Source organism: Octopus sinensis, linkage group LG20, assembly GCF_006345805.1.
Source record: "Octopus sinensis linkage group LG20, ASM634580v1, whole genome shotgun sequence".
NCBI lineage: Eukaryota > Metazoa > Mollusca > Cephalopoda > Octopoda > Octopodidae > Octopus > Octopus sinensis.
Window position 1 is genome coordinate 16,479,894 of NC_043016.1, and position 16,968 is coordinate 16,496,861.

Here is a 16,968-nt window from a genome sequence, read left to right on the forward strand (position 1 = left end):
AGACCGAATGGTGGATTTGTTGCCCCCTGCGCGCCTCCGCCACCCGGGCCTCCCTCGCGGCTCCAACACCTTCCATCCTTAGAGCACGCATCCTAGCCCTGACAGCACACCCTTCGTGTTTGGCGTTGAAGTGGTTGGTCAAGGGCCAACCTCGCCGCTAAAACGTCGGATGTGATGCCGCTTCTTATTGCCTCTTCTAACTTCTTAACTAACTCACCCTCCACTCTATTTCTATCTTCGGCTAGTGCCTTGCTATATCTAATTGCTTCCGCTTTTACTGCTCTCTTGAGGGCGAACCACCATTTGTTGTTGACAATGGCTCCCGTTAAAGCCCTTTTTACTAACGTGTTGATTACGTCTCTGAAAACCTGTCTGGACGGGAAAGATGCGTTCAGTTTCCAGTAACCAGGACCCTGTCTATGTGCCTTATCTAAGTCTAGCGTATACGTCACAAACTTGTGATCCGTGTAGCTGACTGTGTGGAATTGTGGACATCCTAAGTTATCCCTGTCTACTGTCCTACACAGTATCCTATCTAGATACGATCTCGACGACCCACTGCGGTTGCTCCATGTCCACGATAGATAGATAGATAGATAGATAGATAGATAGATAGATAGATAGATAGATAGATAGATAGATAGATAGATAGATAGATAGATAAATAGATAGATAGATAGATAGATAGATAGATAGATAGATAGATAGATAGATAGATAGATAGATAGATAGATAGATAGATAGATAGATAGATAGATAGATAGATTTATTGGCCACACAGGTCTAGTCACAGAGGGGACAATTTCAATGTAGAGTTTTTTTCTTTTCGAGGGGGGCGAAAACAAAGGGAAAAAATAGGTACAACGATCAAAAGGGATCGAAATCGTTGGGGATGTATGCAAAAAAATGTGGAAATAGTACAAAAAGTTCCCAAGAAATGGGGAGGTTTATCTGTGGAAAGAAAAACCTACGAAAAGACCACAGTAACCTCGGGCAATTACGTCACATATTAACAAATTTATTTACAAATAAGTAACTCTCTTTTAAATTTTTACGGTTCATAGGATCATGCTCAAGGTGGCTTCATCATTCATAGGTGCCATCCTTGCTATATTTACCCATCTTTTTTTTAAACAGTCGCTAGACAAAACTTGCCTCTCTACTCTCACTTTCCTCTTCAAGTGATACTTGAAAAAGTTGATGAGAGATTGACCAGAGAGGAAAGTGTTTGTCTCCAATCCTTTCAGGCGCGTCTACAAGATACATTCTTTCGCCATAGCCACAAGTATTATGAAAATAGCTCTTCCTTCCTGTTTGAAGGAAGGAGGTGTGACAATATTGACGATAGACTCAGCTGATAAACCGACTCGTTCCACACGTGACAGCAGTCGTTCGACATAAGCCCACAGGTCGGAAATTGCTGGACACTGCACGAGTGCGTGCAGAACGGTTTCGTCGCTCTGACCGCATCTCGGGCAGGTCGGCCCCGTGTTTCTCGAACAATGTCTATAGCGCTTCTCGATAGCACTGCCAGGCCAGGGATCTCTGGAAATTGTCCATACGTCCCGGCCCGAAAGTTGTTTTGAACAGGCGGGTCAGGTATTCTTCGTCGACGCCCAGGTATGCCCCGAGATCGTTATCCCCTATAAAATGCTTTCGTGGTGATGCAGTCGCTCAAGTTCGACCCAGGACGGCAAAATTGCTGGAGAGCAACGCGACACTCGCGGTGCCATTCGCCTTCCTCGGCCTCATTTTGATCCACGATTGCAGCTCGGTCATGGACACGAGTTGCGGGAAAGCGCGCCGCACAAACGGTGACCACACCTGTTCACCGTCGTCTACATAGAGCCGGAGATGTCGCAGTCTCAGCGCGATTCTGCGCATCATCATGCCCACAGCATGCCCAGCCCTCCTTTCAACGGGTGTTGACAGCAAAAGAATCGCCTGACCATCGGAACGTTTCCTTTCCACAAGAAGCGGAAGAGAATGCGCTCCAGTTTGGTGACGGTGGGGTCGGGACAAGGCACGACCGTCAGGCGGTAATTGATGACGGACCCGATGCATGCGTTCGCCACCTCCGCACGACCTTTTAGGGATAGCTTCCTCTCGGCCCATTTCTTGCAGAGAGTGTCCACCCTACGCGTTATCTCGTCCCAGTTCTTCTCCGTTTGCAGGTCTGGACCGAACCAGACTCCGAACAAATTGACCGGCCCGTCCGTCCAGCGTCCCACTACTGAGACGATAGTGGACGGCATGGGCTTGCTTCTCCAGGTGCCCAGCCGCAAGCCCACCGACTTTTCTCGGTTGATTTTCGCTCCCGTCACCGCTTCGTAGTTTTTCAGTGTCTCGCCGACCCGCTCGATGTGCTCGTGGCTAGACACTATGATGGTGACGTCGTCCGCGTATGCGGACACGCTCGTCCCGCACCCCAGTTCTCGCGGGATCCCCCTCAGAGTCGCCAGCTTCCGCAGTAGTGACTCGAGAGTCAACATGTACAGAAGTTACGAGAGGGGGCATCCCTGACGGACCGAACGTGCAATGTCGAAAGGTCTCGATAGATGTCCATTCATGCGAATTACCGAACGGATGCCTCTGTACAAGGCAGCTATCCAACCGCGGATGACGAGACCGAAACCAGCCGCTTTAAGGACAGCCGCCAAGTATCGATGGTCTACCCTATCGAAGGCTTTCGATTGATCCAAGTTGATCAGGGCCCCACCCATGCCAGGTTCCTTAACTACTCTGTCTATGATGTAGTGCATCAGATGGAGGTTGCCATGGATGCTCCGGCCCGGCACGGCGCACATTTGTGCGTTGTCGACCAGTTTCTCGATGACAAGCGCCAACCTCTTGGCTAACACCTTGGTCAAAATTTTCAGGTCTGCATTGAGCAGAGTGATAGGTCTAAAGTTATCTATAATGTTCCCCTTGTTTGGATCTTTCTTCAGCAGCGTTACGGCTCCTCGACTCACAAAACCGGGTATGCTCCCGTTTTGCTGCCAGTTGCAGTATACCGCTGCCAAGACGTCTCCAAACAAGTCTGGCATACAATTGTAAAGCTCGTAGAGCAGACCATCCAAACCCGACGATTTGTCCCTCGAGTATCCTGCCATCGCGTCCCTCACTTCCGCCGCCGTGATGGCACCTTCGCAACACTCCGCCTCTCTTACCGAGAGTGGTGGTAGGCTGTGCAGGTAGTCACTGCAGTCCAACCTGCGTTCTCGCTCGCCACTCGTCTCGAACAGTTGGGCAAAATGTCGCTAAAACGCCTCGCACATCTTGCTGGGCTCGAGCAATTCGCTCCCCTGTTCATCTACCAGAGACCGAATGGTGGCTTTGTTGCCCTGTTGCGCCTCCGCCATCCGGGCCTCTCGCGCGGCTCCAACACGCATCCTAGCCCTGACAACACACCCTTCGTGTTTGGCGTTGAATGTTGGTCGAGGGCCAACCTCGCCGCCAAAACGTCGGATATGATGCCGCTTCTTATTGCCTCTTCTTAATTAGCTCACCCTCTACTCTGTTTCTATCTATGGCTAGTGCCTTGCTATACCTAATGGCTTCTGCTTTTACTGCTCTCTTGAGGGCAAACCACTATTTGTTGCTGACGATGGCTCCCGTCAAAGCCCTCTTTACTAGTGTGCTAATTCGGTTTCTGAAAACCTGTCTCGACGGGAAAGACGCGTTCAGTTTCCAGTAACCGGGACCCTGCCTATGTACCTTATCTAAGTCTAGCGTACACGTCATAAGTTTGTGATCTATGTAGCTGACTATGTGGAATTGTGGACATCCTAAGCTATCCCTATCTGCTATCCTGCATAGTATCCTATCTAGATACGATCTCGACGACCCAATGCGGTTGCTCCATGTCCACATTGACGCATTTGTATGGTCGAGTCGGTACCTGTCAGACAGTTGAAAGCATCTGAGCAGTTATAACAAAAAGTTAGTGAAATATTTTAAATGTTTACAGTTGGATAGATAGACAAATATAACAAAATAATTTGATAAAAATGTGAATTTTTAATTATTTTCTGAGATTTTACAAAAACAACAAAAATATTTTTTTACATTTACATTTACATCCCGTCTATTTTCGTCTCTTCCCATGTAGTCTAGATACGTGTCCAAGGTAGCATTCCAATCCCCCACTAAAATTAAAGGACGAGACGTTCCCAAGAATAATTCTAGACGTCGAAAGAAATCCGGCCGACCTGTTAAAGGCGGTGCATAGACTGCTAGGAGTCGAAAAGCGCACCCATCGCTGCCGTCGACATCCAGGTCAACCAGTCTACCCTCCGGGTCTACGAATATTGTCTTGACTTCGAGATCCAGACTCTTGCGAAAAAGTACCACCGTGCCACTACCGCCCATCCTCGGCAGACAAGGAGGAAGATAAATGCTAAACAGTCCGCCAAACATGAACTTTAGGGCTCGTGGTTCATGGAGTCTGGTCTCACTTATGGCTATGATTCCCAAGTCATGTGACTTGATGTCATTTAAGTGGTACCCTTGTTTCCAAGAGGATCCCAATCCACGCGCATTCACACAACCAATCTTGACCATGATCCTATTGAGTTATGTGCTTTAAAACACAAACGAAAGGAACAGAGAGTTACTTACCGTTCGAAAGCTTTGTCTCCTTTTATTTTTCATCAAGGAAATTGTCATAGAGGTTCTTTTTTTTTTTTTTTGACAAATATTTGTGACATCCTCCGACCGCATTGGGGTAGAGGGACTTTAGGGTATGGTGCAATGTTGGTGAAATGCGGTAAATTTTTATGTGTTCTGGTGGTATTGTGTATGGATGGTTGTTCGTTTTAATGTCGTTTTCTGTAATATTTGTGTTTGTGTTGATGTATTTCATCAACTCTGTGTTTTTGGTGTCTATTGTTGTGAACAAGTTTTTTAGTGTGTTTTTATGGTGGTGGTGGTGGTGGTGGTGGTGGTTGTGGTGGTGATGTTGGTGGCAGAGGTGTCCGTTGTGGTAGTTGACTGTGAAGCTGTCGTGTTGGTGTTTTCAATTTCTTGTGTCGATGGCTTCGCGACTTTATCGCACTTGTTTTCGGTGGCGGTGGTGGCGTTAGCGTTCATGCTGCACCTACTTGTGTGTTACATCTCTTACCTCTCCCCTTCTTCCCTCCTTCATGAAGCAGTGGTGAAGGCAGCGTAGGGAAATCAACGTCAAACGAGTTGCCAAGGAGACCGGCGTTCCTTTCAACACCGTGTTCATGGCTTGAAGATGCCATCCTCAAAATAAAAATGGCTAAAAAAGCCGAAAACAGATACACAAAAACGTGAAGACCGCAACACAGGGCAGGTTTCCCGGGCAAACATTTTGTACAACCGAATGTATTAGTTGTTGCACAACTTTTACATACAAAATATTTTTCAATAACAACTTTTAAACGCAAAAAAGGCAAACTTACACGGAGTCGATGTGACTGACGTCCATATAGATAGATAGATAGATAGATAGATAGATAGATAGATAGATAGATAGATAGATAGATAGATAGACAGACAGACAGACAGACAGACAGACAGACAGACAGACAGACAGACAGACAGACAAGAATTTGCCGTTCTTCAGCATTTTATATACAGAAATTGTTATGTCCGGTTACTCAGGAAATACTGTCTTTGAGGGTAACATCTCGTGATGCTGACTGACATTTGGAGAAGAAAACGTGTATGAAATATTATTAAAAGCGTAGAAATTCTTATCTCAGACGTTGCGAGGTCGATTTTACCTTTTGTCCTTTCGGGGTCGATGGCCTTTGTGTCAAAATTTGAAAGCAACATTATTATTAAGGCGGTGAGCTAGCGAAATGATTAGCATGCCGTCGCCATATACATACGTATGTGTGTGTGTATGTGTGTGTGAGTGTGTATGTGCGCGCGCACACACACACATACGTATATATACATAGGTGCAGGAGTGGCTGTGTGGTAAGTAGCTCGCTTACCAACCACATGATTCCATGTTCAGTCCCACTGTGTGACACCTTGGGCAAGTGTCTTCTACTATAGCCTCGAGCCGACCAAAGCCTTATGAGTGGATTTAGTAGACGGAAACTGAAACAAGCCCGTCGTGTGTGTGTGTGTGTGTGTGTGTGTGTGTGTGTGTGTGTGTGTGTGTGTGTGGTGTGTGTGTGTGTGTATGTGTTTGTGTGTCTGTGTTTGTTCCCCGAGTGACAACCGATGCTGGTGTGTTTATGTCCCTGTAACTTAGCGGTTCGGCAAAAGAAACCGATAGAATATGTACTAGGCTTACAAAGAATAAGTCCTGTAGTCGATTTGCTCAAACTCACTACCTCATGATTGTTAGCCCAACGCTCTAACCATTGAGCCATGTGCTTTCACAATATCCGCTAGCGAATATAATGTCCAGCCCCAAATACCCTCAATGCAGGAGGCGTAGGAGTGGCTGAGTGGTAAGTAGCTTGCTTACCACCACATGGTTCCGGGTTCAGTCCCACTGCGTGGCAATCTTGGCAAGTGTCTTCTACTATAGCCTCGGGCCGACCAAAGCCTTTTGAGTGGATTTGGTAGACGGAAACTGAAAGAAGCCGTCGTATATGTTATATATATGTATATATATATATATATATATATATGTGTGTGTGTGTGTGTGTGTGTGGTGTGTGTGTGTGTGTGTTGTGTGTGTGTAGATGTTTCTGCGTCTGTGTTTGTACCCCCACCAAAGAATAAGTCCTGGTGTCGATTTGCTCGACTAAAGGCGGTGCTCCAACATGGCCACAGTCAAATGACTGAAACAAGCAAAAGAGTAGAAAGAGAGTGACCGTTGCGCACACCCTTAAGCAGTTACACGAAACACTTGAGTAGATACGAAGTGTTATAAACAAGGTGACCTAAATTGCTACGTTTTAGAAAAGCGGAACAGGGAAAGCCCTCTTTAAGAAAATATTTGGCCTAAATCTTCAGAGAGGAAGCACTTGAGGTAAAAATATTTGCTTACATAAGCAAGGTCGTTTGGAGGTGGCGGTAAAGTTTTAAGTGTTAAATATGTCGCCGTTTCCGGTTTCAGTCTTAGGCGAGCGTTCAGAATGAGAACGTTCGCTTGTGTATGTGTGTGTAAGCACATTTTACTCTTTACTCTTTTACTTGTTTCAGTCCTTTGACTGTGGCCATGCTGGAGCACCGCCTTTAGTCGAGCAAATCAACCCCAGGGCTTATCCTTTGTAAGCCTAGTACTTATTCTATCGGTATCTTTTGCCGAACCGCTAATTTACGGGGACATAAACACACCAGCATCTGTTGTCAAGCGATGTTGCGGGGACAAAGACAGATACACATATACACACACATGCATACATATATACATATATATACGTCTACCAAATCCATTCACAAGGCTTTGGTCAGCCCGAGGCTATAGTAGAAGACACTTGACCAAGGTGCCACGCAGTGGGACTGAACCCTGAACCATGTGGTTGGTAAGCAAGCTACTTTTATTCATAAAATTGGCCATGAAAGCCGTACACAGATGAGTAGCTGCGGGCTGAACAAAAACATTAAGGAGATGAGGATGATAATGATGAACAAAAATGGGAGGGGAACCGGCCCCCGCCGACCGATAACCTCTCGAAATCATTGTTCTTTTATTCAATTTTACACAAAAAAATCACAATAATTACAAAATTTTTTTTAATCTTCCTCTTTCTCATCCGAGCCCCTGCATAAGTTCCCTGCCGCCTGCAGGAAAGCCTGCATCGGCAGGTCGGAGTCCGGAAGAAAAGCAAATTCTTCTTTTCCAGTGGTCACCAAGACCTCAAAAAGTTCTTTTTGTGTTATGACCTCCGCAGCCACCTGCGGAGGCCAACTTGGACAGTCAATGCAGACCGAGTGGTAACGTTGTCGGTCGAGAAGCCTGTTCAAGAATCCCTCGACAGCCCCTCCCTTGGGATAGAAAATTACGGGTTCTACCTCTTCCTCGCGGGGAGGGGCCTCAGCCTTCTCTGTCAGTGGCACAATTTCCACTGACGGAGTCTTTTCTGCCGGTGGCACACATCCCACCTGCAGATCATTGGGATCTGTCGGCGGCACATCAACCTCCGCCGACCGTATCCCATTTTTTCTTTTTCTTCTTTTGTTTCTCTTCTTTGGGCTTGCGGTAGTCAGGGCCTCTATCGGTTTATCCGTGTGGTTTGCCTCCTCTCTCGCAACCTGTATGTCTTTTGGTGAGCAACCATTGTCACTCACCTTTCTTTTCCTTTTCTGGGAGGCAACCGCCTCCACTACTTCCTCCGTTTCCTCCTCCAATTGGATGGGGACGGAGGGCACTTTTTCTTTTTTTTCTCTGCGCCAGGGCCTTACCTCGGCCCTGGGGGCAGTTCTTTTCGATGTGACCTGGTTCCAGGCACAAGTGACACTTGGTGGGCGGGGGGGTCGACCCTCAAGAATCACTGGATACCTGGCCCCGGCCATTACCAAGAAATCAGGGAATACTAGGCCTCCGGCCGACTGGGTCCAAAGGGTCATAACTGCTTTTGACACTGTCCAATCGGTCGCTGACTCCACCCTGACACTGAGGAGCTTGGTTCCGCTCCCGCTAAGACCTCTACGAATGGTCTGTTCTATCCATTCAGACCGAATTCAGGGCGGCAGTCAACATACCCAACCCCGCGTTATTTTCTTTCCACAATATGTGGGAAGGAACAAAATCTCATCCCCTTCTAGGGGTTGAATTGCCGCAGTGCAAGCTATCTCAGGGGTGTCAAATACCAACCACAACGTTGCATACTTGACACCCCTGGACACAAAGTAATTTTTTGCTGGCAAACATTTTGCCAGCTCTTTATCAATGATACTCTTGTCGAAGGGGGCGATGGCGTCACGCGACCTAGAATAGGTTCGTTGTACCATCGTCCTCCTCTCAAGGTTTTCAAGCCACTGCTTGGGTGGGACAATCTCCCACTCCAAAGCGGTGGCCTTATTTTCCTTCATATTAAAATGTCCACATGAAATAAACAACAAACAAAAATTCTAAATACTGGAAAAATAGAGAAAACTGTTCAATAAAGGGGGAAGAAATGAAAAATTGTTCAATCTTCGGAGGCAAAGACACTCCCCCACCAAACAGCAGTTCTCACAATTATTTTTTAATCTCTTCTTCAAATGCATAGTTTTCGAAACCTCTTAGTTGGTTTGAGAACAACAATAATTCTTCTTCAATTTTTCTCCACTGTAGAAAGACAACAATTTACATCAAAAAATTCCGGTTTGCTTCTCGGGATGTTCAAACAAGTTCACCGGCAACAAGCCACACACACTTTGCTTGCAAAACAAGCAACAAATTCACCGCCAAGAGTAAGCGAAAATGTCCCCAGAGCAGGGCAGAATATACTGTAATAAAAATAAGATAATAATTCTACCCAACTCCGAAAAAACAAAATCGCTCACCCTGACGTCAACCAGCTATACGTCTTCAATAAAGGCTGAAGAAAATTGTTCAATCTTCGGAGGCAAAGACACTCCCCCACACAGTAGTTCTCACAATTATTTTTAAAATCTTCAAAAATGAACAAATTTTTAGTGGGCACGATACTCCTCCAAGCAACAATTCTCATAATTAAGTGAGAAAAATAGTCACTCAACATAAACCGCTAACTAGGAAGACGAACGCCCCCAAACAAAAGTTCTCACAATTAAACGAGAAAAAATATTCGCTCCATTCAGGCAGAACCAGAATTCTGAATCCAGTAGGATTTCCTGCCTGTACAAAAAATTCTCAACAAAAATTCCCACTGGACCCAAAAAAACAGAATCTTACCTTACAATGGAGCTTCAAATTTTTTCAATTCGAGACGGCTTCAAAAGCATGTCTCACCGTTTCAGTGCCAAACACAACACTGACTCGCACATGCGCAATGAGGTAAGCAAGCTACTTTATTTTATTAAATTTGCCATAAAGGCAATACACAGAGGGGACACTACAACACATGTGGGGACATATAACAACTAAAAGATAAAATATGATATAATGAATGCACATGAAGAACAAATTAAAATTTGAAAATATGAATGATATCTGAAAATGATATTATGAAGAGTGCGCTTCCCTTGTGTTTAAATGTACACTATTGTATATTGAGTGTGTGTTTTGTGTGTGTGTGTGTGTGCGTGTGCGCGTGTATACACACACACACACATATATATATATATATATATATATATATATATATATATATAATATATATATATATATATACATATGTATACACACACAGAGATATATCTGTATTTATACCTATTTCTATCTATCTATACACACGTACACACACAAACACCACACACATACATATAGTATATATATACATACATACATACATACATACATATATATATATATATATATATATATATATATATAAGGGTAAAATATGAAAAATCAACGAAAACGCATATTGCAAATAGAAAAAGGCTATTTATGACAGGTAGTGACAAATATATACATTTAGATTGACTGAGGTAGTAATACGAGTCATAAAAGTCATTATTATGAGATGATTATAAGATGATAATAAAGTAAGAGAATAAAACGAACCAGTAGTTTACGCAACGCTATTCATCGTTTATGTGTGTGTGTGTGTGTGTGTGTGTGTAATATACGAGGGTGAGTCAAAAAGTAATGCCATTTGGTTTAGGACAGGTGTAATTGCCAACACAGGAACAAGTATCATACATCAAAATGAAGCTGGTCCTCTGTGGATCACATCCCTACTTCTCAATATAGTCACCGTTTCTCTCAATAGCAATGTTCAACCTTCGAATGCGAGCATGTATCCCTGCCTGGTAAAATTCCGTTGACTGTTCTTTGATCCACTTCTTCGCTACAGTTTTTGCTTTCTCGTCATTGGAATAATTTAGTGCCTTCAGACTATCATCTCTTTGGCCCCTCGAAGCCCGTCGTATATATATATATATATATATATATATATTATATATATATAATATATATATATATATTATATATATATATATATTAATATATATATATATATATCCCTATATATGATGTTTGCTTAATTCCATAGTGAATTGGATGTTGGGATGTATGTTGTTTAGTATGGTTTTGAATTCCAGGAGTTTTTCATAAGGTTCTTTCCATATGATGATACCATCATCCAAATACCTTTTCCAGTTTTCCTTTAGGTAGGTGTGGAAACTTGTCCAAATTTCTGGTGTGATATTTCATGATATATTTCGTGATATCAAATATCACGCCAGAAATTTGGACAAGTTTTCCACACCTACCTAAAGGAAAACTGGAAAAGGTATTTGGATGATTGTATCATCATATGGAAAGACCTTATGAAAAACTCCTGGAATTCAAAACCATACTAAACAACATACATCCCAACATCCAATTCACTATGGAATTAAGCAAACATCATCTACCATTCCTTGATCTCCTAATTATAAAAACACCTAAGAACCAAATCATAACAGACATCTACCACAAACCCACAGACTCACAACAATACCTCCTCTTTAGTTCATGCCACCCAAAACACACCAAGACAAATATCCCTTTCAATTTGGCTAAAAGGGTATGCACCATTGTCTCGGATCCAAAAACACGAGAAATACGCCTTCAGACCTCAAAAAAACACTATTACAACGCCAATATCCCTCCACCCTTATAGAGCATGGAATAAAACGCGCCAAAGAACTAGATAACATTACACTGAAAACTACCCACCTAACACCACACACAACCTCAAAATACTTCCATACATTTCCACCCACACCCCAAAAATATCGAAGCATACACCACAATCATACAAAACCTCAGTCTACTGTCAACAGACCCAAAAATGAAAAACATTATAAATACACACAAAATCCTCAAATGTAAAAGGCAACACAAATCTTTAAAAAAACTCTTGACAAATGCCAAACTTCACACACCACATCCACCCCCAATAGTAAAAAAAATGTGCACGCCCAAACTGTGGGACATGCCCCCTCCTACTTGAAGGCTCTGAATTTACCTTCAAACAAGGTACGAAGTTTAAAATCAAGACTAACTTCTCCTGTTCCTCCGAGAACCTTATCTACGTTCTCACATGCGCTGGTTGCCAACATAATTATGTTGGACAAACGAGTCTCCCGTTACGTAAACGAGTAACGGTGCATAAAGAACAAATAAATCTCCCGGAATACCGACAAATTCCACTGAGTGACCACTTAGACTCATGTGCTAAAGACTTAAACCCCAAATTCTATATATTCCCCTTCTACCAATGTAAAGACGGCATCACCACACAGGAGAGAATTAACAAGGAGAATCTCTTTATTGAAAAATTCCAAACACAACTTAATATACAAACTCCTCGTTGATCAAACTTCCCTTTTCTACCTAACTCTTCATGGATGGACTAACACAAATATATAAGGATACCATGCATTCATCACTTCAAGCTAAAACTTATATTCTTTAAATATCATTTTTACTATTGTTGTTATTACCATCATCTTTATTATTTATGATATAACAATCTGAAATGCAATTATCTATGCAAATTTATATAATTAGAAAATAATATAAATAAAGTGTTAAAATCTGAAAGTTAAATTAACAAATAATTATATAAAAAAGATAATGCAAATGAAGCTAAAATGACAATTTTATAATTTGGGGTTTATCAGCAGCTTTTATTGAAGAACTCAAAAGAGTTGTCTCCCCTTATTCACAACACACACAGAAACTGAAGAACCACAATTACTACTACTTCCTGTTTTGCCAACATCCTAAATTAAACCAAACACCACATGGCCTTAATCCCTTTGGATCCTAATACCTCAAGGTAATTTTTTTCGCGAACAATCATTAAACTCAAGATACACAACGAACTCAAAATGTATCGGAGTACTTATTTTTTAATTTTTATACATATTTATTATTATTCTTTTGGCAAAAAACAATGCAACTGTTTTCCCCTTTCTCATTTTTAAAAAACCTTTTCACCTAACTATTCTTGATAAGTCAAACTATGACGAAACCGGTTGAATAAATATATATTTTAATATATTTTTTATTTTCTCATTCATAAAAATTTTCTTTCAATCGAGCATTCTGCATTTTTTACAATTTTTCCTTGCTTATATATAATATATATAATATATATACGAGAAAGAAGCAACAAGATGGATTGGTTTTTATATATATATATATATATATATATATATATATATATAATATATATATATATATATATATATATATATATATTATATACACACACTATATATATATCAAAAGGCTTTGGTCGGTCCGAAGCTATAGTAGAAGATACTTGATCAAGGTGCCACGCAGTGGGACTGAACTCGGAACCATGTGGTTGCTAAGCAAGCTACTTACCACACAGCCACTCCTGCATCTATATATATATATATTTAGAAGATAAGGGCAGAAGAAATATTCTAATGCCAAATATGTCGAAACAAAAAATTGTCGATAACCATTATAATTTATGCGTCTCGAAACAAACCGATAGAAATCTCTAAAAAATTCGTTATTACCGTATTGGTCCAATTTCGGGGTTAATTCATAAGAAATTTTCCCCTCTTCAGCGGCAAATACCCGAGATATAAATCAAATACTTACTCGTACCCACGGAAAAAGCAAGCACCAAGTCCCGAGCAGACTTAAGTACCCCAAATATATCCAAATAGAAAAATCTTCGGCGCACCTCAAGACACGTGTGATTCGAACTAGAAACTTTCACAGAGTGATGGATTTTTCCTTTATTACCCATAAAGGGCTACATAGAATGGACAGTACAAACATTGGGGACACAAAACATCACAATTACATAAATATGGGTAAATGAATTACGAAAATGGTAGATGAAAGTGATGCTAACGGCCCCATTCCGCTAGCATCACTTACCTGTCCTTTGTGACTTGTCATCCGATATCATACCCAATGTAAAACCCTTCGCTCTCTATTTTTCTCCTGAATTTCTCTTCCAACTCCTTCACTATCTCATCCTTTACTTTCACCTTACTCACTTCCAAGTCTTCATTTTCACATCTCTCCATAAGCTCATCCATCTGTTCCTTTGGAACCTCTGCATATCTACAACCTTCCCTCTCACACCATTGATAGTCACTTATCATCTCTTTTGTGTCCTCTCTCCCCGCGATGCATAAAATGTTGGGCTTGGGTTCTTGTTTGGTGTCTTGTCTGTGTGCATCTTTTTTCTGTTTTCTTGTTGGTGGGAAGTGGGTGGGTTCACTGTCTGCAGGGGAAGGATGGGACTCAGAGGGTGCGGGTGGTGTTGGGGTGGATTGGGGTTCAGTACTGTTTAACTTTCTCCTTCTTCTCTTTCTTTTTTTCTTTCTTCTTCCCATTCGTTCTGGGCCTCCTCTTCTGTTGTTTCCTTCTCCACTGGATTCCGTTCTTCTTCTTTATTCTAAAACTCTCTTTGGGGTTCCAAAACAATTTCCTTTGGTGGGGGAGAGCAGTTAGCTCTTATGTGACCTCTCAGGCCACACTTGTAACAGCGCGGGGCTCTGCCCTCCACCTACACTCTCATGATGATATTTCCCATTCTTATGTTTTCAGTTAGCCTTTCCAGCGTTTCGGCCTCCGCTTGCACGTTCATATCTAGAGTAGCACCACTCCAGCCTTCATATTTTATGGTAGCATGGAGGATGTCCACCTCTTCTTCACATCCTTTGATTACCGCTGCCGCTATCCATTCGCCTTCTATATGTGGGGGTATTCCCTCCACCCTGATTCGAGTGGTTTTCCTGTTCAAATATGAGGGTAGAAGGAATACCTTCTCCGTTTCCACTGCTTTGGCTGCCATTTTTCTTGCAACGTTTTCACTCCTAAATTGAACCATCACCGTGCCAAATTCCATGCCTCTTGTCAAATAAATAATTTCTTCCTCTGTTCTTTTCAACGCTTCTTCAATGAATTCCATGCTGACTATTTCTATTCTTTTGTTTCCGTTTGCATATACTCTGTACTTGATTGTCCTGCGATCGAACTACTCACCACGCTTTATTGGTGGTGACAATTCGGCTTCGCCGCCTTCCTTTTCTATAAATTCCTGAAAGCCTGGCAACTTGACCGGGTCTACCTCTCTTTCTCCCGACTTCTTCGTCACTCCTGCATACGTATTACCAAGCCTTTCATCCATCTTCTTCACTGCCTTTTCTAGTTCCTCTTCGGAAGTCGACAACTCCGATAAACTTTCAAACAATCCTTGTCCGACCATCGCCTCCCGTTAGGGAGGAGCAGTCCATTTTCTCCTTGTCTGTCTCAACGCAGACAGACAACAGCCAAAGACCAAAAACCGTATAACAAAACGTTCAACAATAATTCAACAATAAATAATCAGCAACTTACAGTAAACACGTGTGGTTCGAACAAGAAACTTTCACAGAGTGATAGAATCCGGAAGTGAACACTAATCTATTTATAATTAATATAGGATAAAAAATTTTTCGAGGAAAAAAATGTTATCAATGGCCAGCATATCAAAAAATGCCTTTAAAGGTAAAATTTATACATAATTTACAAGATAAGGGCAGAAAATTTCTTATGAATTAACCCCGAAATTGGACCAATACGGTAATAGCGAAATTTTTAGAGATTTCTATCGGTTTGTTTCGAGACACATAAATTATAATGGTTATCGACAATTTTTTGTTTCGGCATATTTGGCATTAGAATATTTCTTCTGCCCTTATCTTGTAATATATATATATATATATATATATATATTATATATATAACGGAAGCTTTATGAAAATAAACAAAAGACGAAGGCAGGTGGAAGACAAACGAACAATTGTATTAGTATGGCGCTCAGGAAATATAAATAAAACAAGTCTTAACGTTTCGAGCCTACGCTCTTCAACAGAAAGATACACAGAGAGAGAAAAACACAGAAAGAAGGAGAGAAAAAAATGCGTGCAGTAGCTAACGAATCACATGGCGATCTATATACGTACATATATATATATATATATATATATTAATAATAAAATATTAGGGAATAAATCCAAACTTACAGGGAAAAATCAGATTTAGGATTAAATCCAATTTTATAGTATAAATATATATATTATATTATATATAATTAGAGATAAAACCACTATTAGGCAAATCAAACAATGAAAAACATAAGCCAATGCATAAAATTAATTTAATTTATATTATTTTAAATATATATCAAAAGTATTAAAGTTTTATAAAAGATAAGAGTAAAACACTACGATCGTTTCATGGCTGTACAATTCGAATAACAATAATTTAAATTCAATTAATAATTCGAGTTATGGTTAATTGAAATATCTTCAGGTTAATTGAAATATCTAAAAAATAATCAGAAATATTTAAATAATATTTTAAGATATAAATAATATAATAATTTACTTATAATAAACTCTATTATCAAACTAGAAACATAAACTTAACAATTATGATTATATCAAAATCGACTATAATGTTAAATATTAATTTTTTTATAAGGTAGGAAACCCACCAATAATCTAATATCGGTATTAATCTATATCTAATTACATAAATATTAAAAATGACTATTATATAAATTATCAATGAAAATATATAAATGTATATATATATTATAATTAAGATCTAAAATAATCTCTATAAATAAATATATATGCACATATAATAAAAACCTAATAAATTAATTTTTCATATTTAAAGATGAAATAGCTAATTTCAAAAATACAAACAAACAAACTTAAACGAACTTACGGAGATCTTATGTAAACTACTTATAGAAATAATCAATTCGTAGTAATATAGTATCAAATAAATACTATAAATACTATAAATATAATTATCAATGGGAATAACTAGCGAATATCAATTTTAAAAGACAATAACTAAGTTATGCTATTAAATTAGATTTGGCCTGGACCAATCTTTAGTCGAAACATATCTAAGTTTATCAA

At 40.6% G+C, this 16,968-nt stretch overlaps 1 protein-coding gene across 1 annotated transcript in view; it reads right to left on the bottom strand.

Moving 5' to 3' along the window:
- LOC115222689 (collagen alpha-1(XII) chain) overlaps positions 1–14,148 on the bottom strand; it is a 57,151-nt gene extending 43,003 nt beyond the window's left edge. Inside the window, exon 1 of the mRNA XM_029793010.2 lies at positions 14,041–14,148. Within this exon, the coding sequence (XP_029648870.1) occupies positions 14,041–14,148 (108 nt within the window). The remainder of the gene's footprint in view (positions 1–14,040) is intronic.
- Positions 14,149–16,968: the final 2,820 nt, after the last annotated feature.